Below are 22804 nucleotides of genomic sequence, written 5' to 3'. Positions count from 1 at the left end.
CCTCTCTCCTCTCTGTTCTCGGTCTCTTTCCCCTTTGCAAAAGATCTAAAAAAACCTAAAAACCTAGAAGGGGATTACCTGGGTCAAATGGAATTTCTAGTTTTAGTTTTCTGAGGAATCTCCATACTGATTTCCATAATGATTGTATACATACTGACCAAGCAATGTAAAAGAGTTCCTTTTCCCTGCAGCTCACCCAGCATTTGTTATTATAGTATTTGATTTCTTGATGATAGCCATTCTTTCTGGAGTAGGTATCTCAATGTTGTTTTAATTTGCATTTCTCTAATAGCCAGAGATTTTGAATATTTTTTCATGTATTTATTAGCCATTTGTTCTAAATATTCTGCAAAGTGTCTGTTCATTTCAATTGCCCATTTTTTGATTGGGTCTTTTATTTGGGGGATCTAATTTTTTTTAGCTCTTTATATATTCTACATATTAGTCTTTTGTCTGAGGAATTGGTGGCAAAATTTTTTTTCCCATTCTGTAGTTTGTCTCTTTATTCTGTTTCCTGTGCAGAAACTTTTAAATTTGGTATGATTCTATTTATTGATTTTGATGTTATTTGTTGGGCAACTGGAGTTCTGTTCAGAAAAATCTCACCTATGCTCATGTCATCAAGAGTTTTAACTATTTTATCTTCTCGCAGATTGTTTTTGATTTAAAATTTAGATCTTAGATTTATTTTGATTTTTGCTTAGAGCATGAAGAGAGATATGGTTCTAGATTCAATCTTCTGGATGTGGATAGCCAATTTTGCCAGTGCCATTATATAAAGAGGCTCTTTTTCTTCCAGCATACAGTTTTGGCCCCTTTGTCAAGGATCAGAGAGCTGTGCCTCGGGTTGTTTCTGCATCCTCTATTCTGTTCCATTGATTTGCATGTCTGTTTTTATGTCAGTACCATGCTGTTTTTAATCACTGTAGCTTTTTAACTTGAAGTCAGGAATTTTAATGCCTCCTCCTTTGCTCTTGTTGCTCAGGATAGCTTTTGCTATTCTGGGTCTCTTCTAGTTCTATATGAATTTTAAGATTTTTTTTTGGTACCAGGGACTGAACTCAGGTCCTTGCACTTGTGCAGCAGGCGGGGAAACCACTGAACTAAATCCCCGGCCCAATTTTAAGATTTTTTTTCCCCTAGATCTGTGTGAAATGCTATTGGTGTTTTGCTTGCAGTTGCATTAAATCTTTATATCAGTTTTTGAAGTATGGACATTTTGACGGTGTATTGGTTCTGCCTATACAGGAACAGCAGATATCTTCCATTTTCTGATGTCCTCTTTAATCTTCATTTTCCAGAAAACTTATTTTCATTGTAGAGGTCTTGGGGCTGGGGATTTAGCTCAGTGGTTTCACCATCTGCCTTGCAAGCACAAGGACTCGAGTTCAATCCCTGGTACCAAAAAAAAAAAAAAAGTTTCAGGCTGGGGGAAAACATTGTAGAGGTCTTTCACTTCCTTGGTTAGATTAATTCCTAAATATTTCATTTTTCTTGATGCTATTGTGAATGGTATCAGCTAGCTCCTTCTAAAAGTGGCTCACCAATCAATCAAATGTTACCGGGTTTTGAGTTGCTGACCTCTCCTTCTGGAGTTGGATTCCAGGTTCTTCTCATCTTGAACAAAGAATTGAATAAAACAAGCATAAAGCACTGGCAAAGTTTATTTGAAAAAGTAAAAGTGAAAAGTGAGAGAAAGTGGCTCTGCAGAACGAGCTTGGGCTGAGAAAAAGAGGAAAAAGCAAGATAAAGTTACACCCTGGAGAATAAAGGGCGGACAATTGTGAGGAAAGCCATGATGGCCCGCTCCTTGGCATCTGTGTCCTTTTATACTCCCCACATCTCACTTCTGCATACAGTTCCTGAGAGGAGCTGCTGGCATCCCACATCTCAGCTCATCTCAGGTCTAGGCTATCTTACTGAAAACCTGCACAGGGCCGGGGATTTAGCTCAGTGGTTCCGCTGCCTGCTTCGCAAGAGCAAGGACCCAAGTTTGATCCCCGGCACCAAAAAAAAGAAAAAAAAAAACAAACCTGCACAAGTTCTCTAGAGAAATCCATATGCAGGGCTTTGGGAGCTGTTCTGTGCATGTGTTCTGGCATTTTGTAATTAACAGGTCAGGCCTCCTCCGCCAGTTTTGCCACGCCTTAATCTCCTAGGTTAGTATTGTTTCCCTAATTTCTTTCTCTGTGAGTTATATTGGCGTATAGTAATGCTATTGGTTTGTGTGTATTGATTTGCATGCTACTACACTACTGAATTTGATTATTAATTCTGGGAATGTTTTGGTGGAATATTTTGCCTCTTTTATGTAAAGGATCATGTCATCTGCAAATAATGATAATTTGATTTTTTCTTTTCCTATACCTGTCCCTTTTATTTCTTTCTCTTGTCTGATCACTATGGCTAATGTTTTGGTACTATATTGTACAGGTGCGGTGATAGTGGAACTTCTTGCCTTGTTCTTGATCTTAGAGGGAAATTTTTCATTTTTTCTCCATTTAATATCATGTTGGCAGTAGTTTTATCACAAGTGGCTGTCATCAGGGTGAGATAAGATCCATCTATGCCTATTTTCTTCAGGATTTTTTTTTTAAATCATTAATGGATTTTGGATTTTATCAAAGACTTTTTCTGCATCTATTATGATCATGTGATTTTTGTCCTTGCTTCTGTTTATGTGATGTATTACATTTATTGATTTGCATATGTTGAATCATCCCTTCATCCCTGGGATGAATCCTATTTTGTGATGTTGTATGATCTTTTTGATGATTTGTTGCATTATGTTTGCCAATATTTTTTTGAGGATGTTTGCATTTATGTTCATTAAAGAGCTTGGCTTGTAGTTCTCTTTTTCGGTTGGGCCCCTTTCTGGTTTTGGAATAAGAATAATGCTAGCTTCCAGGAATGACTTTGGGAGTATCCCTTCCCTTTCAATTTCATTAAAGAGTTTGAGACGTATTGGCATTAGATATTGCCCAAAGTTCTTATAGAATAGAATTCAGTGGAAATCTATTGCTTTCTTATTTGGTAGATTTTTTTTATTATTGCTTCAGCTACATTGCCTGTTACTGGAATATTTGGTGTTTTTATATTTTCTTGATTCAGTTTTGGTAATTCATCAATAGCTAGAAATCTAACCATTTCTTCTAATTTTTCCAATTTATTAGACCACAGGGTTTCAAAGTACTAATGATCTTCTGGATTTCAGTGATGTCCATTTCAATTTCACCTTTTTCATTTCTAATTTCACTGATTTAAGTCTTTTTTCTCCTTCTTTTGGGAAGATTGGATAAGGATTATTTTGTTTGTTCTTTCAAACTCTTACGCTTTGTTTTATTGATTGTATTTTTTTGGTCTCAATTTCATTGATTTCTGCTCTGATCTTTATAATTTCCTTTCTTGTATTAGCTTTGGATTTGGATTGTTCTTTTTTTATTTTTGTGTGCATGTGGCTGTTATAATGGACGTTTCAATATTTTATTCAAATTTTATCTTAAGAGATGTTAATTACAGCATTTGAAGACAAAGATCTAGTTCTGCACAAATGGAAGACTCTAAAATGTATACATTAAACTGCTAAACTATAAACTGAGTGGTGAGAATACAACAGCCCAATTTAGATTCCTAGTGTTATCACCATGTAATTATAGTCACACAGACTTCCCAACTTGTAGCTGATCATACACTGGTGCAAGGGCAAAATAACTACAGCATGAAAAGGAATTAAGACCTGAATGCTTGGTTTCATTACATCTACCCTGCCTACCCCAAAGTGGCATAAATAAAACATACCATACCCTGTGAACTACTTTTGGTGTGAAAGAGGTGATGAGGGCCTACATTGGGAATAGGTCATGAAGATCAGTCTAAAAAAATCCCTTTCAGATGAGTTTGTATATGCCATCAAGGAATGAGCTTTTCATCAGTTATGGTTAGGAAACCAAGGTTCAATTATCAGGAAGTCAATTCATTTGCTAAATGCAGATTTACAAAGTGCCTGTACATTGTCAGCTTCCATTTGCAGCCATATCTAATTTTTCTTTTTTTAATGAACCTGGGATGTCTAGAGGGACCAAGTTCCCCCCCAAGTCTACAGCTGAAAAGACCTTTAAAATCATGTCTCTTCTGTACTTCTGAATTAGTAACACCTTAAAGTGGAATCATCTTTAACCTGGACTTCTAACACGATTTCTGGCAGTTCTTACGTCACAGACATACAACATTAAAATACACTAAATTCTGAAGGTAGCTGCAAAATAGTATAAAATTAACCATTTTACAATATTCATTTCTGCTTGAAATTCCAGTCCTAGACCAAGTTTGTGGCCACTGTTGTTGACATTCTTGCCATCCAGCAGAGCTGACAGTGTCTGTTTGATTTCTGGCTTTAGGGTCTGAGTATATCCTAAACCAATCAGCAGGTATTGGGGTCAATCTGATACTTGCTGCTATTCCAAAGTAACCATTCCTGTTTCAGGCTATCCAGGGAAAATTGACAGCAGTCTCCAACTTCTTGTTCACCTTCTGGTGATTGGGCCACCAAATCATTCACATTAATATGAAGCTGGAACTCAGTCTTATAGTCAGTTGCAAAGTTGTTCCAGGTCATTCAGGACTTCACAGTCTCAAAATTCATCTGCCCTTGTTATAGCCCTTGTAACCCTGCACCAGGGGTCTGTGGATCAATGGCCCCACAGTGTCAAAGTCCATATCTCAGCTCTGGTTGATGTGCTCCCACTTGTTCCCAGCCATGATTTTAGCATTTATTTTCCTAGTGTTAGGTGAGTAGGATTAATTGAAGGTCAGCTTCAGTACATGCACAAGCCAGTCCACAGTGATCTCAGTGCTTAGTGTGTTGTCAGTATTCCATTTCTCTGTGAACATCAGGCTATATTCAGTTCATCTGTACTTGGTTTCCAGACTGCCTGTCACTTTGGTAATCTGTGTTGGCAGAGCCTGAGCTTGTAAATTCCAATCCATTCTCAGACTTGGTTTTCTTTCTTTTTCTTTTCTTTTTTGGACCGGGGATCGAATCAGACTTGGTTTTCAAATCAAGTTTTATAAGCCAAATCCATAGCCCTTGGTGAGGATGCCCCTAGCAGATTTACTTAGATTGGTGTATGGGAGACACAGCCATCTTCTGCTCAGTGGTGATGCCAGTGGTGGCCAGTAGCTATGGCATGGGTACGCCATGGGGGAGCAGAACAGAGCCTGTTTTTATTTCTCTAGGACCTTGAGGTATATCATTAGGTTATTTATTTGGACTCAGTTTTTTTCATGTGGTCATTTATAGCTACACACTTCCTTTAATTGTGTCCTATAGGTTCTGGTATGTCGTGCTGACATGTTTTGATTCTAGGAACTGTCTAATTTCTTCCTTGATTTCTTCTGTGATACATTGATTATTCAAGGGTATATTATTTAAATTCCACAATTTTTGTTGTTTTTTGTTTTTTTTGAGACAGGGTCTCACTGTGTAGTTCAGGCTGGTCTTGAACTCACTATGTAGCCCAGGCTGGCCTCAAATTCACAGTGATCCTCCTGCTCAGTTTTCCAAGTGCTGGGATTACAGGGATGCACACTACGTCTGGATCCATAATTTCTTTAGTTTCTTTTGCCATTGAGTTCTACTTTCATTGTTCTGTGATCTGATAATATATATAGAATAATTTCAGTTCCTTTGCATTTACTTAAGCATGTGTTATGGGTTAGTATGTGGTCTGTTTTGGAGAAAATTCCATGTGCTCCTGAGTAGAAGGTGTATTCTGTCATAATTCTATAGAATACACTGTAGATATCTATTAAGTCCATTTATTTGAAAGTTTGGTTCAAGTATGATATTTCCTTGTTGATTCTGCAGATATCTATTAGGTCTACTTGTTTAAAGGTTTGATTCAGCTGTCATATTTCTTTGTTGATTTATTTTTTGTCTAGTTGATATGTCTATATGTGACAGTGGGTTAGTGATGGTGCCAGTATAAATGTGTTGATCTTTACCTGATATTTTATGTCTAGTAGTGTTTGTTTTATGAATTTGGTACACCAGTGTTTGGTGCATATATGTTTATAATTGTTATCTCTTCCTGTGCAATAATTTCCTTGACCAATAAGTAGAGAGTGACCTTCTTTACCTCTTCTGAACAGTTTTGGCTTGAAGTCTACTTTGTCTAAAAATAGGATAGCTACTCCTTCATGTTTTGGGTTCCTGGTACATGGAATATTTTCCATCCTTTGATTTTTAGTTTATGTTTTTCTTTTTGGATTAAATGTATTTCTTGTATACAGCATACTGTTGGATTTTGTTTCTTAATCCATTCTGCCAATCTGTGTTTTGACTGGGGCATTGAGAACATTCACATGGAGTTATTACTGAAAGGTATTGACTTATTCCTGTTATGCATTTCCTGATCCCTCTTCCCCTGCCTTCTGCTTAACTGTTCTCCCTGTCTGGTGTATTCATTTTATTAGATGTTTTCATATTTTATCTTCATTGTCACTTTCTAGGATATCCTTGAGAATTTTCTAGAGTGCTGGTTTGGTGGTCATGAATTTCTTTTTTTCTTTTTAAAAGTAAATTTTATTTTATCCCATTCCCCTCCCTTACCTATGTACAAAAGTTTTGTTTCCAGTTTTTCCTTCTATTTTCACTTTTTTCTTGTCCCTTCCTTCCTTTCTCCCTCCCTCCTCCCTTGTTCTCCTTCCCATTTGAACATTTTCTTCCCACTTCCCATTTCCTAATGTCTATTATACATTTAGTCCTTATTTCCATTTTCAGTTTCTCACACCAGAGAAACAATGTGGTATTTAAATGTATACATCCAATTTATTTCACTTAAGAGTATGGTCTCAAGGTCCATCCATTTAGCTATAAATGTCTGAAGCTCATCCTTCTTTATGGCAGAGTAGTACTCCATTGTATAAAAGAAATCTTATTTATTCATTTGTTGATTGACGGGCACTTGGGCTGTTTCCAAGTTTTAGCTATTACAAACTGTGCCACTCTAAATATGGGTGTGCTTATATCACTGTGGTATGATGCTTTTAATTCTTTTGGGAAGATACCAAGAAGAGGAATAGCTGGGTCAAATGGAACCTTTAGTTTTAGTTTTTTGAGAAGTTTCCACACTGACTTCCAGAGTGGTTGCACCAGTCTACACCCCCCCAACAGTGGAGAAGGGTTCCTATTTTACCATAGCCCCTCCAGCATTTGTTATTGGTTGATTTCTTATTAGTAGCCATTCTTTCTGGAGTAAGGTGGAATCTCAGCATTGTTTTAACTTGCATTTCGTGAATGACCAGTGATGTTGAACATTGTTTCATATATTTATTTGCTGTTTCTACTTCTTCATCTGAGAAATGTCTTTTTATTTCACATGCCCATTTTTGAATTGAGTCTTTAAATTTGGGGGTTCTGATTTTTTTGAGTTCTTCATATATTCTAGATTATAGCCCTTTATCTGATGAATAGCTGGTTAAAAAAATTTTTTCCCAGGCTGTGGGTTGTCTCTTCACTCTGTTGGTGGTTTCTCTTGCTGTGCAAAAGCTTTTTAATGAGATGAGGTTCCAGTTGTTGATTCTTTGTAGTATTTCCCAAGAGGGCTGGGTTTTGTTCATGAGGTCTTTGCCTACTCCTATGTCCTCAAGTGTTCTACCTATTATCTCTTCCATCAGATTTATTGTTTCTGTTTTAATATTTAGATCTTTGATCCATTTTGATTTTAGGTTAATTCATGATGAAAGATATATGACTTTCTTAATGTGTTCTCTGTCATGGAAAGAACTCATTTCTCTATCAATTTTGAGAGATGGTTTTGTAGGATATATCAGCCTGAGTTAGTTGGGTTTTTTTAGGACTTGAAACACTTCACTACAGGCTCTTCTGGACTTTAAGGTTTGTTTAGAGAAGTCTGCTGTAGTTCTAATGGGTTTACCTTTATAAGTGATTCACTGATTTTTTTCTAGTAGCTTTTAATATTCTGTCCTTGTGTTGGACTTCTGGAATTTTGCCTATTATATGTTGTCAAGAGGTTCTTTTGTCATGGTTATTTGGGGTTCTATATGTTTCGCTTCTCTGTATGCTAAATTCTTTCCTCATTTGGAAAGTTTTCTGATATTATTTCGTAAACAGGTTTTTTATACCATTTGTGCTGTCTTCTGATTTTTCACTAATTCCAATTAATGTTAAATTAGTCTTTGGGTCATCTTGCAGCTGTTGGATCCATTTTTCATGTTCTTTTGTTGCTTTTAAGATATCTCTAAGTAATTGGTCATTGATATCAGCCCTATCTTATAGTTCTGACACTCTGTCCTCACACTGGTCATATCTACTGCTAATACTTTCAATAGAATTTTTGTTTTGGTACTGGGGATCGAACTGGGGACCTTGTACTTGCGAGGCAGGTCGCGGAACCACTGAGCTATATCCCCAGCCCTTCAATAGAATTTTTAATTGCCTGGATTTATTTTGGTACCTTTTCATAGACTCTCTTTGCTGAGCTGGTCATTTATGTTTTGAATCTTTTTTTTTTAAATACAGCTAGGTTTTATTAGTGTCTTCTGTAAACCTGATATAAACTTGTTTTATTAAGTACATTATTTGTTTTGTTATACAGCAACTCCCTGACTTACACACATTCAAGTAGTAAACTCTCACAGATCTGAATAGACCTCACATCACAGGCAGGCATAGATGTGAACATTTTATGGAAGTAGCTCACATGCCTGCTTGACATCATCACAGTGGTGCTGCTATGTGCTTATTATAATAGTGCAATAGTGTACAGTAATGCAATGCTCAGTCAGAACCCAGGATGTCCAGAAGCAATAGGAAAAGCAGTGGTGATGTGGAGGGGACTGCTAGGAAGTGCAAAGCAGTAAACATGGAAACAAAAGTGAAAAGAATTGACAGATTGGACCGAGGCAAAATGATGGTAGACATGTCTCGTTCTTATAACATGAAGGATTCAGCTATTGGCACAATTGTAAAGAACAAGGACAAGATCTTGGAACATGTGAATTTTTTTATGCTTTACATTGTGTATTTTCAAAGGTTTAGTATAAGGCTCACTTTACTGGACTTAGAAACAAATCCAATTTACAAACGTTCTTTGGAATGGAACTTGTTTGTAAGTCAGGGACTTACTTTATCTTCTTTGAGCATGCTGAGCACCTTTTTATATATGTTTTTCTGTTCTATTTTATGATTTCAAGTAATTCAGCTATGTGGATTTTAATTTTATCCCCCTTGATGCTCCAGGGATCAGCTTTGGGGGAGTTGAGAGTTTTGGAAGCTGTTTTGTTCCCTTGTCTTCTTATGTTTCAGTTTTATTTTTTATTTTTATATGTGTGTGGGTGTGGGTGTGTGTATGTGTACTAAGGATTAAGGGTCTATTGTAGTGGATAGACTTTGTTGCTGTTATGGAGTCCTCTTACATGTATACTTTTCAGTGATGCACCTGGGTGTGGTTAACCTAGGACTTTTTCTCTATCCCAAGATCCAACCACTTCCCTCAGTTTGGGAGGGGAGTATGTGGTGTAATTGGCCTAGCACCTAATTCTCTGGGAATGAATCACAGTATTTTTTAATGAAATAAAAGCAGTTCAGATATTGGTATACATAGGATATCAGTAAATACCAAAAACTGTGCCAACCTGGCAATAGCAACAAAATCAGCAACAATAATAGTGTCAAAAACAAACTGGATATTGACATACCCTAAGAACTAATAATGTACAACCCTAAACTATATGAAAGAGATCTGCAATCACAGTGTAAGCACTAAGACAAACCAAATAATGACATACAGTAAATACTTGCTAAATGTGTTCACTAAACCTCCACTAACGATAGAAAAGTATTGAACAGTAATAGCATAGAGTTAACTATCTTAAGATTTATAAAGTTTGGTACCAAGGTTGTGAGTCATGCGGAACATGCGGAATTGGCCCGCGCCTGGCAGCAATCCACTGGACACCCACCTCCCCCTCCTCTGGCCTCTTCTCTGTGTGGCCACTTAGTTCCACACTACAAAGATGCAGAGGACACCGGACCACCAGACCACTGTACTGCATAAGTTGGAGTCATCTTCACTTCCCATCAGGACCGGGACTATCTTCAGGGGAAGGGCAGCTGGTACCTGCAATGCAACTCTGCAGAGTTCAACCCTACAGGAGGACAGGGAGCTCAACTTGGGACTTGCAGCCAGAAATCTGCCTGAATCTCACAGGTCTGTGACTAGCTTGCTGAGACTCATTGACTTATATCTGCACACTGCTACCCACGTTGTCTATTGTGACAGCAGAGACATACTCTGAAAGAGGCCCTTGATCTTCATTGTTACTTTTTATTCCCAAAATTAGTATTATTAGTTTGGTTTTTTCTCTTTTCTTTTGCTTCTCTTATCTTTAATTTTTTTTCCTACTCTTTGCAAATGTTTGTTTTTCTCTTCTTTTTTTTCTTTTCTTCTCTCTTTTCTCTTTCCTTTCTCTCTTACACTCACTCTCTTGCTCTCCCACATTGTTCATCTTCTCTTTTTGTCCCTGTTTTGGTCCTCATTTGGAGTTCTTTATTTTCCTATTATGCTCTTTTTCCTTCTCACCTGTGTCCTCTGGTCACATTGCTAACCTTACCCTATCCTTCTTCCCATCTGTCCTTCCCTCCCCAGCCCCTACTAACTCCCCATCCCAAAGGGTAAAGTTGTTATATTGAAGAGTTTATTCACTATATGTTGGGTTGGTCCTCGATCTTGATTTAATTCACACAGCTAAAGGCGATAGATTAATAACTACCACAAAATGTCATTTTTGAAGATGTACTTCATACAATGGTGTTGCTGATTGTGTCACTTGGGCTAAGGTGTTGTTATTGATCTAGTCAATGAACCTTCCTAGTATAAGGAAAATGAGATAGCCTTAGAGTCATTAGAGACTCAAAACTTAAAGACCAGCTATATCTGGAAGACGCCTCTGAGAAGCAATCATTCCATAAGCATTCTAATTACAAGCAACAAAGATACCTACAATAAGCAATTTCAAACTACCAACCCAGGAGTTAAAACAAGGACAGTACCAAAAACAAAAATGAGAAGACATTTAAGCAAGGCACAAACTCAGACTTCCACCCCACCAAGGGTAAATCCTGGGGGAAATGAGATGGAAAAGTCCCATAACCAACCACCTGGATACCCTGAACTGATAGCACAGGAAGTAACAAAACAGATGAATGAGGCTCTAGAAAAATTCAAAGCAGAAATAATCTGCCAGATATCTACAGAGATGGTGAGCAGAGTGAAAGACATGATTAGAGGATCTAGAACAGAAACAGATAAAAAAAATAGATGAGCTCAGAAACATGCTGGAAGCCATGAATACCCAGCATAAGAAAGAAATGGAAACCATGATTGCCCAACATAAGAAAGAAATGGAACCCATGAAACAGATTCAAACAGATACTCAGGAGATCAAAAACTCCATTGAAAGTATCCACAGCAGATTAAGGGAATCTGAAGATAAAATATCAGATATAGAAGACAGGATCACGGTTAGAGACCATGAAAATAGAGATTTCTTAAAAATAGAAAGGGACGACAAATCAGTCCAACAGCTGCTGGACGATGCAAAGAAGAATAACATAAGACTGATAGGAGTCCATGAAAAAACAGTAGAAAGCACAATTGACATTAAAAAAATGTTCACAGAAGTAATAGTGGAAAACTTCCCAGACAGAGGTAGAGAATTGGACATACAGATAAGTGAGGCATATAGAACTCCAACTAGCCATGATAAAAAAAAACTACATCTAGACATATAATAGTCAAGATCCCAGAAACCCAACAAAATCCTGCAAGCAGTTAGAGAAAAGAAACGAATCACCTACAAAGGAAAGCCCATCAGAATCACAGCAGACTTCTCAACACAAACCCTCAAATTAAGGAGAGCCTGGAGTGAAGTATTTCAAGCCCTAAAAGAAAATAACTTCCAACCTAGACTGTTGTATCCTGCAAAATTCTCTTTCAAAAGCGATGGGGAAATTAGATACTTCCATGACAAAACACCTGAGAAATTTCATGAACACCAAACCAGCACTACAAGCAATTCTAAACAATATCCTAGAAAAAAGCAATGAAGGCCACAACTCCATGAGGCCCAACAGAAGCCACCAGGCAAGGTAAGACACTAAAGGGAAAGGGGGAAAAATAAGAAATAAACGAGCCAACAAAAGTAAAACATCATGACAAGGATAGATCAATATCTATCAATTATAACCCTCAATGTTAATGGCCTCAATTCACCAATCAAAACAAATAGACTGGCAGAATGGATTAAAAAGGTAAATGCAACAATATGCTGTATTCAAGAAACACACCTAACACAAAAAGAAACTCATAGACTGAAAGTAAAAGGATGGAAAACAGTTCTCCACACCACAGGAACCCAGAAGAAAGCAAGGAGAGCAATCTTATTTGCAGACAAAGTAGATTTCAAACCAAAAGTAGTGAAGAGAGACAAAGATGGTCACTACATCCTTTTGAAGGGAGCAATCCAAGAGGAAGAGATGACAATCCTAAATATATGTGCACCAAATACGAATGCCCCCAACTATACAAAACAAATATTAATAGACATGAAAAACCAAATAAACACTAACACAATTGTAGTGGGGGACCTCAATACCCCACTATCACAAATAGACAGATCATCTAGACAGAAAGTTAACAAGGAAATTCTAGAACTGAACCAAGCTATTGAATGAATGGACTTAATAGATGTTTACAGAGTGTTCCACCCCACAAAATCGGAATACACATTCTTTTCGGCTGCACACGGGTCATTCTCCAGAATAGACCACATGCTAGCTCATAGGACATGTCTAAGTAAATGTAAAAGAACTGAAGTTACCCCCTGTATATTATCAGTGCAATAAAATTGGAGATCAATAACATAAGAAACCGCAAAACCCCAGCAAACACATGAATAACACCCTCTTGAACAACCAATGGGTCACAGAAGTAATTAAAGAAGAAATTAAACAGTTTCTACAAGTAAATGAAAATGCCAGTACAACGTACAGGAATCTATAGGACACAATGAAAGCAGTTCTACGTGGGAAATTCATAGCAGTGAATGCCCATATTAGGAAAACAGAGAAAACTCAGATAAATAACCTAATGCAGAACCTCAAGCTCCTAGAAAAAGAAGAGCATAACGAATCCAAAGCTCGTACAAGAGAGGAAATTATAAAGATCAGTGCAGAAATCAATGCAATGGAGACTAAGAGAACAAAACAAAACAAAATCAATGAATCAAAGAGTTTGTTTTTTGAAAGAATAAATAAAATTGATAAACATTTAGCCAACCTCATCAAAAAAAGGAAAGAAAAGGCACAAATACATGCAGTTAAGAATGAAAAAGGTGAAGTCACGACAGATCCAGCAGAAATCCAGAGGATCATCAATACCTACTTCAAGAACCTCTACTCCAATAAAATGGAAAACACAGAAGAAATGGGCAGATTCCTAGATACATATGAATTGCCAAAGTTAAATGAAGAAGACATAGAAATTCTAAACACCCCAATTACAATGAGTGAAATTGAAAATGTAATAAAATATTTACCAACAAAGAAAAGACCAGGTCTGGATGGCTTCACTGCTGAATTTTACAAGACATTTAAAGAAGAACTAATGCCATTACTCTTTGAACTCATCAAGGAAATTGAAAGGGGAGCAATACTTCCAAATTCATTCCTGAAAGCAAGTGTTACTTTGATTCCAAAACCAGGGAAAGACCCAACCCAAAAAGAGAACTACAGGCCAATCTCCCTAATGAACATAGATGCAAAAATCTTCAACAAGATACTGGCAAACAGAATACAGAGGGTCATCAAGAAGATCATAAACCCTGACCAAGTCGGATTAATCCCAGGGATGCAAGGATGGTTCAACATTTGTAAATCAATAAATGTAATACACCATATTAACAGTCAAGGACAAAAACCATATGATCATCTCAATAGATGCAGAAAAAGCATTTGACAAAATCCAGCACCCATGATAAAAACCCTACAGAAAATTGGAATAGAAGGTCTTTATCTTAATCTGATTAAGGCTATCTATGAAAAACCAACAGCCAACATCATACTAAATGGTCAGAAACTGAAAACTTTCACGCTAAAATCAGGAACAAGACAAGGATGCCCACTATCACCACTCCTGTTCAATATAGTTCTGGAAACATTAGCCACAGCAATTAGAAAAGAGAAAGAAATAAAAGGAGTAAAGATAGGGAAAGAAGAAGTTAAACTGTCATTGTTTGCTGATGATATGATATTTTACATAGAAGACCCAAAATACTCTGCCAGAAGTCTTCTAGACTTAATTGGCAGATTCAGTAGAGTAGCTGGATACAAGGTCAACACTCAAAAAACAATAGCCTTCTTATATACAAATAACAGACTCACTGAGAGAGAAATTAGGGAAACAATTCCTTTTACAATAGCATCCCAAAACATGAAATATCTAGGAATCAATCTAACAAAGGAAGCAAAAGACCTCTACACTGAAAACTACAGCACTCTGAAAAAAGAGATTGAAGAGGATGCAAGAAAATGGAAAGACATCCCTTGCTTCTGGGTAGGAAGAACCAATATAGTGAAAATGGCCATATTTCCAAAACTACTGTATAGATTCAATGCAATCCCAGTTGAAATTCTAATAATATACTTTACAGAACTAGAAAAAACATTCCAAAAATTCATTTGGAACCATAAGAGATCTAGAATAGCTAAAGCAATTCTAAGCAACAGAGACATGGCTGGGGGTATCACAATCCCCAACTTGAAACTATACTACAAAGGTACTGTGATAAAATCAGCATGGTACTGGCAAAAGAACAGACCTGAGGATCAGTGGAATAGATTAGAAGATGCAGAAACAACTCCAGACATGCTCAGCCACCTCATCTTTGACAAGGGAGCCAACTACCATCATTGGAGGAAAGATAGCCTATTTAATAAATGGTGTTGGAAAAACTGGATTTCAACTGACAAAGATTAAAACTAGACCCATACCTATCACCATGCACTAAACTAAGATTGAGGTGGATTAAAGATCTAAATATTAAGACAGAAACACTAAACTTGCTGGAAGATATGTTAGGTAGAACTCTTGAAGACATTGGCGTAGGAAAAGACTTAATGAACAAAACCTCAGCAGCACGGGAACTAGCAGAAAGAATCAACAACTGGGATCTCATCTTTTTAAAAAGCTTCTGCACTGCAAAAGAAACCATCAACAGAGCTAACAGACAACCTACAATATGGGAAAAAATTTTTAGCAGCTGTACCTCAGACAAAGGACTACTATCTAAAATATATGAAGAACTGAAAAAAAATCAGACCCCCCCAAATTCAAAGACCCAATTCAAAAATGGGCATCTGAAATGAACAGACATTTCTCAGACAAAGAAGTAAAAGCAGCAAACAAATATATGAAAAAATGTTCAACATCACTGGTCATTCGAGAGATGCAGATGAAAACAACACTGAGATTGCACCTCACCCCAGAAAGAATGGCTGCTATCAAGAAATCAACCAATAACAAATGCTGGCAGGGTTGTGGAGAGAAAGGAACCCTTCTCCATTGTTGGAGGGAGTGCAGACTTGTGCAACTACTGTGGAAGTCAGTATGGAGATACCTCAAAGAACTAGGACTAGAGGTCCCATTTGACCCAGCTATTCCCCTGCTGAGTATCTTCCCAAAAGAATTAAAAGAATCATACCGCAGTGATATATGTGCACCCATGTTTATAGCAGCACAGTTTGTAATAACTAAAGCTTGGAAGCCGCCCAAGTGCCCATCAACTGGAAACTGGATAAAGAAAATGTGGTTTTTTTAATAAAATGGAGTACTACTCAGCCATAAAGAACGAAAAACTATAGTCATTTATAGCTAAATGAATGCATATCAAGGCCATACTCTTAAGTGAAATAAATAGGACACACGTGTAAATACCGAATAGTTTCTCTAGTGTGAGAAACTGATAGTGTAAACAAGGGTTAAAAGGATTAAAATGAATAATTGATAATTTGAAATAGGAAAAAAGGTCCAAAGACAAAGGAGTGAAGGGAGGGGAAGGGGAAAGGAAAAGAGGGAAAGGAAAAACCATGAGAAAAGAAAAAAAAAAGGAAATGAAATCTATGTAAATAGGGAAAGGTGGAGGGGGTGAAGGGCGCACAGGTAATGGGGAAAAAAATAAGAACCAAGATATATAATGTACAGGTACAAGCACCCAATGATAAATGTAAACGAATTGTATACCTAAAATGTACCAATAAAAGAACTAAAAAAAAAATAAAATAAATTATCATTTTCCTTGAAAAAAAAAAGAGTTATAAAGTTTAATGATTACACTAGTGAAGATGGAGAGAATGGGCTCAGATAAATGGAAAAGTAAAATTTGAAAAATTAAGCAATGGAAGATGAGAAGGAGGAAAGAAAAGTGAGATAAAGGACCCTATTAAGGAATAAAGGGAAATAACAGATTTAAATAAAAGTAACAGAGGGGCTGGGGATTTAGCTCAGTGGTTCTGCCGCCTGCCTTGCAAGCGGGCGCAAGGTCCTGAGTTTGATCCATGGTACCAAAAACAGTAAAATAAAATAAAAATAACAGAAAAGAAAAATAGGAAAAAGAAAAACATAGCAGAATGAAGTAAAAAGAAATGAAAAAAGGAGAAAAAAGCCAAACTCCAAAAAACCAATGAAGGAAAAAAAAATCCAAAAAATGAATTCAAAGAATGATGAGAGGCACAATTAGAGTGTCATGGAGTAATCAAGCAGCATGAAGCCTGAGCTGTATGGTACAAAATTATACATAACCAAGCTTGTTATTTATTTGTTCTTACTTGTTAACTTGTAATGACAATTAAAATCTTACTTCTCTCTTTAGTCTATGAATATGTACTTTAATCTTTTGATCACTTTTTCCCACCCTTTCCTTTTGTCTGACAGAACCCAACTCAGTGGTTCAGGATAAGTAAGTTTTAGCACAGCAGGTAGATGATAATGGGTCTGATATGGATTCCATTGTTGCCAGGGTTCCATTATCAAAGAATAAGAGATATATGCTACAGTTCTGGCCAAGGAGACTTGAGGAAAAGCTTGACTTAAAGGGTATGGAAGCAACTTGGGAGGAGGATTTTACATATTTGGAAAAAGAATAAAGAAACATGTTAATAATATTGTTCCGGGGTTTGAGGTGAAGAAACTAGATAGGGAACTGAGACAAGAGATATTAGACACCAATTAAGTCAGAGCCAGTGAAAGAGCAAATACATAAAAGTAACAACCCAATAAACACAGGAAACCATAAAAGAACATAAAATAACCCTACATTACTAAATAAATCAAGAAACAAAAACTTAAACCTGTAAGATATCTGATGGGAACACAGATTAAATATTCCAATGAGACACTGCATATGTGATTCCCAAATAGTTTCTTTCCCAGAGAGTCTGAGTGCTCACAACTCAATAATTCCTCTGATCCCTACACCACAATACCGAAGGTAACTTAGACTCAAGACTTCTTTCTGCCAGGTTGGAAGCATTTTTGCAGGTCCTGATCCAGTCTTAGTTCTTAGGTTAGGAGTTCTTGCTGTCCCTTTCTCTGGGTGTAATGGTGGATTGGGCAGACAGGTTCACTGGCACAAAACTGTCCACTGAGTCAGGCTGATACAATGGTATCTATTAGGGCTAGTTAAGAAATAACATACCGTGAGACCCTGTTTTGGATCTCCTTTTAGCCTATGGAAGAAATCCACAGTTATAGCATAAGCCTCATAACAATCCAAGTCTTGACCCACAGTTAGTGTGCACTTAATATGATGGCTATGTCTCCTCTAATAGTGAAAAACAGCATTCAACAGTAATTTTATAGAATCAGTTATCTAAAGTGCAGGGGGTTGGGGACTGGATAATGCCAGAAGCGGGAAGAGAAGAGAAAAAAAGAAAAAAAAGTTATTTTCTTTAAAAAATTATTTTAAATCCTCTTTTCTGTGCTATGGGAAGGAAGCAACAGGAGGGTGAAAGGATCCTAATGATTATAAGGGAATGTTATTTATTTAGAAGGAGTAACAAGGAAAACTGGGCACAAATTAGTAGTGAGAAATCGGAATAGGAAAAGATCTATGACTGATATAAATATTAGAGAAAAGGGTAAAGGGAGTTGTCTTTAGACAACAAAGAGGGGGAGAGGAAAGAAAAGAAAAATTGAGACTCCATAAGACACAGGAGAATGAAGTCAGATGAAGAGATGTGGATAAAGGAACAAGGGAGAATTCCCCTGCTCTATAAACTATATTGGGAGAAAAAAAAGCAAGAGGAAGAGAAGCACACATACACAGACAAAAAAATAAGGGTAAAATAATGGAATAAAATTATGGTGAAAGTGTACAGAAAGAGGAAAACAGCAAAGAATAAAAAAATTAAAAAGTAAAATAAAAAAATGAAAAAATATTACAATCAAATAAAGAATAACAAAAAGAAAGTTTTCTATGTTTTGGCCACATGGCTCTTTTCCTTGGCATAGGATTAAGGAGCAGAGCTCAAATCAGGATGTGTCTTTGTTTGTGCCAGAAGTCTATGGTGGCAGTCCACCCACAGAACAGTGCTGGGCACGGAGATCTGCGGTGAGAACACAGCACCAATGTGAGCTTCCAATCCTGTGTAACTCAGGCTAAACCTGGCCTCTGACCCCAGGAGCCAGGTCTGTGTTCACCAGCCCCTGCCTCTCAGCAGGACGCCCCCGAGTCTGCTCTCCAACTCCCTGCAGTCTCCTGTGACTCTTTCCCTCATCTTCTCTGGAAACTTGGCAGTGTGAAACAGCCAAGTGACTGCTCTGGGACCCAGGTTCAAGCACTCAGCCCTTCCCTACAGTGGCATCCCTGTCAGCTCTTGTTCCACAAATGTGGCTACAGGCACGTGTACCAGGGTACTCACCAAGTATTGACTGTGGAAGCCCACTCTGGAAGTATTGTTCCATGTTGTCCTTGCCTTTTCCAACTGCCAATGATTCTTTCGGTCCTGATGCAGTTCTCTGGATCTGCGTGAGCAAAAAAGGTGTTAGTTTCAATTTGCCTCCTATTTGGTGTCTAGCCAGCCACTGTCAGCAGCACTGTGCAGTCTCTCCTCCATGGTGTGACCTATTTCTTCTATATCACTTAATCCTATTTTCTTCTCCTCTGTTAATTCCCTCATGGTTCCTGGGTAGCCTCCACTCACTTTGATTTTTCTTCAAGGTAGTGTTTTCCAGACTCTAGACATGTGGTCCTAGAGAAGCTGAGTTGCTGACATTCACTGCTCAGCTATTTTGGGACTCCTCTGCATCAATCATTTTAGAAATCACTTTATATTTCTGGCTTTTTTATTGACTTTATAATAAACTAAATAATATCTGTAGGACTTTTTAAAAAATTATGTGAGCTGCACCCATTGGGCCAGATTATACCTGTATCTTTTACTGTTAAGTGTTGGACTTTATATTTATAATTGTTATTATTGTTCCTATCATATGCATTTGTGGTCTTTATGTTAATTCTTACATTTTTTGTTGTCTGCAAATTTGGAGTTGTGCATTGAAGTTCTCACAAACCATCTCTTTAATAATCTAGTATAGAATTTCCCCCCAAGGTTTATATTAAGATATACTGTCTTTTGTGAAAATTAGGCCAATATTTACAAGTCTGTAGGAACCTTTTAAGTTTTTGCAGTTCTTTATGAGGAGATGATTAGGTGATCACTTTTGCAAGGTCTTTTAGTTTGCTGAGATGTGATTGCCCTGGGCCTGTTGAAGTCATTGAAAGTTATTTGTATTTATTCTTTTTCTTTCTTGGTTTTTATTTTCCTCTTAATCATTTAATTTTATCCTTCTCTGTTTTTAAGTTTATTTTCCCCAATAAAAAGATGGAAAAATATGGAGTTGAATAGTTTTGCTTTCTCTTACACTGTTAATAATATGCACTTCAGCATTTGTCACCATTCAAGCATTGTTTATTGTTGAAATACCAGCTCACTTGCTCCCTATGGAATATGCTGGGATTGAAGCCATGTCCAGTCAGATAGAAACACTATGTTGACACAGCACTACACAGTACACCTTAACATTCACTCATTTAACATCCACATTTGGTGTTTCTTGGGAAAGCTGCAAATGCCTGTGCCCTGAAACAATTATGGTGGTGAAATTATAGTTATCCTTAAAGATTATTGCATGCAGTGTTGGTACTTGGAAGTGGAGTATGTAACAAGTAAATTTAGCCTACTCAGGTATTCAACATAGTGCTTTTTAGTGAATTAAATTGAGAATATTCCTGGGATATATCCTCTGTATTTGTCGTTGCTTTTATGTTTTTGATATTTGGTAGACTTTCATTATATGAGTAATCCTCAGTTGTGGCCCTCAGTCATTGTTAATATTATGTAGGTTTTCTGTAGATTCTTTGATATGTAGTCAGTCATACCATCTATGAAAAGAGGAGTTTATTTCTTCCTTTCTAATGTTTGCCTTTTCTCCCTCCCACCCTTCTTTACTCTTTCTCTCCACCTTGCTGTGCCAGCTAGGGCCTCCAGTATGATGTTGAGTAGGACAGGTGAGATAAGATATCTTTAACTTCTTCCCAGTATCAGAGAATGGTCCTTTGCCATCAAGTATAACATATGGGTTTTTGTAGATGCCCTCTTTTGAAATGAGGAACTTACATTTTTCATTTTCTACGAGTTTTTATAATGAACAAATGTTCAGTTTTGTCAAATGGTTGTCTTTAAATCTACCATTGCTATTTTTGTCTATTTGTCTCATCTTTACTTGGTTCTCTTTTTCTTCTTGCTGTCCCTTTTGTTGGATTAACTGTATTTATGATTCCATTTTTCTGTTGTTGGATTATTATACCTGTTTTTATTTTTTAGTAATTGTCTTATGGTTCATAATATGCATATTTAACATCATAATCTGCTTTCAAGTAATTATATACTTAGTACATATTATAAGAACCTTTCAATGATTTATTTCTGTTTCTTTTCTTAGGGTCTTTGTATTATTGTTTTTTATATATTTTACTTCCCTCTATATTATTAACAGCCTAATACATTGTTTTGTTTTTTTTTTAAACTTTTTAAAAATAACTTTATTATCAAACACACGCGCATACAAAAATTAAAACCATTCAAAGAAGAACAATGCAAGGGAAAAAAACTTACAATAATATTCAAATACAGTAGAACTCAACCAAAACAAAACTGAAAAGCACTTAAACATTTTTCCATATAACTTAAAAAAGCACCTCAAGCACCAACAAGACACCAGAGGATGTGATTTGTTTCAGAAAGATCCCCAAAACCAACATGGAACAAATAGTGGTCTGGAAAAAAACTCCAGTTAGCTAGCAGACTCCACATAAGGCAAGCTTCTCCCTAATTTAAATTTCGATACAGTCATATGATATGCGATGGAAACACAATCCAAGAAATATGTTATTAGGCCATTTCATCATGTGTATCCTTATTTACACTTTCAGTTTCTCATACTAGAGAAACTATTCGGTATTTACACATATGTATCCTATTTATTTCACTTCAGAGGATGGCCTCAATATGCATCCATTTAGCTATAAATGTCTCTAGTTTCTTGTTCATTTTTTTTTTTTTTTGGTACTGGGGATCGAACTCGGGTCCTTGTGCTTGTGCAGCAGGCGTAGGAACCACTGAGCTAAATCCCCGGCCCTGGTTTCTTATTCTTTATGGCTGAGTAGTACTCCATTTTATAAAAAAATACATTGTTTTTTTTCCCAATACATTGTTGTTGTTTTTGGTGTTATCTTTCAAAGAGATTTAAGAAATAAGAAAAAATTATATTTAGTATATTTTTACCATTTATTTTATTTTATTTTATTTTGGTTATCAGGGATCAAACTCTGGACCTTGCACTTGCAAGGCAGGGGGCAGAACCACTGAGCTAAATCCCAGGCCCTGTTTTTGCCATTTTTACTGCTCTTCATTCCTTTGTGTAGAAACAGATTTTTGTCAGTTATCACTTTTCCATTTTTTTTTTTTTTCCTTGTGGTGCTAAGGATTGAATTCAGGGTCTTGTACATGCTAGGCAAGCACTGTACCACAGCTCCATCCCCAGTGCCATAATCCTTACTTTGAAGTACTTCCTTTGACAATTCGTGTAGTACATGTCTCCACTGATGATGAGTCCTGTTGGGTTTTTTATGTTTCAAAAAAATCTTTATTATGCCTTCATTTTTCTGAGTACACAATTCTACATTGAATTGTCTGTTGTTTGCCAGTGCTTTCAATACATTGTTCCATTGGCTTCTGGTTTATGTTGTCTCTCACAAGAAATTTTCTGTCATTCCTACCTTTGTTTCTCTATATTTCTCATGTCTTTTTTCCCTCTGGCTGCTTTTAAGATATTTATTTTTTTTCAAATTTTAGTTTCCAACTCTTAACACCATTGTTGACAAACATTTAAAAATTCCTCCTCAAGGGCCGGGGATTTAGCTCAGTGGTTCCGCCGCCTGCCTCGCAAGTGCAAGTTCCTGAGTTCAGTCCCTGGTACCAAAAAAAAAAAAAAAATTCCTCCTCAGGGCCGGGGATTTAGCTCAGTGGTTCTGCCGCCTGCCTCACAGGTACAAGGTCCCGAGTTCGATCTCTGGTACCAAATAAATAAATAAATAAAATAAAAACATAAAAATTCCTCATACAGTAGAAATACATAAGGAATGCTATTAATCTTTTTATTCT

The 22804-nt window shown here is 36.8% G+C and overlaps 2 protein-coding genes and 1 pseudogene across 6 annotated transcripts in view; 1 reads left to right on the top strand and 2 right to left on the bottom strand.

Annotated features, from left to right (window-relative positions):
- Window positions 1–22804, top strand: part of Stx17 (syntaxin 17) — a 106194-nt gene that overhangs the window by 23533 nt on the left and 59857 nt on the right. The gene's annotated exons all lie outside the window — the stretch shown is intronic.
- Window positions 1–22804, bottom strand: part of LOC147825814 (uncharacterized) — a 49768-nt gene that overhangs the window by 8646 nt on the left and 18318 nt on the right. The window contains exon 2 of the mRNA XM_087184248.1: window positions 19001–19103. Within this exon, the coding sequence (XP_087040374.1) occupies window positions 19001–19103 (103 nt within the window). The remainder of the gene's footprint in view (window positions 1–19000; window positions 19104–22804) is intronic.
- LOC106007795 (non-selective voltage-gated ion channel VDAC1 pseudogene) lies at window positions 4178–4716 on the bottom strand (annotated as a pseudogene).

This window comes from Heterocephalus glaber, unplaced genomic scaffold (assembly GCF_053883595.1).
Source record: "Heterocephalus glaber isolate CG9 unplaced genomic scaffold, H.glaber_assembly_v1.0 deba00001481, whole genome shotgun sequence".
In the NCBI taxonomy this organism is placed as follows: domain Eukaryota; kingdom Metazoa; phylum Chordata; class Mammalia; order Rodentia; family Bathyergidae; genus Heterocephalus; species Heterocephalus glaber.
The sequence above is the reverse complement of the archived record's forward strand: the minus strand, read 5'-3'. Positions and strand labels throughout refer to the sequence as shown.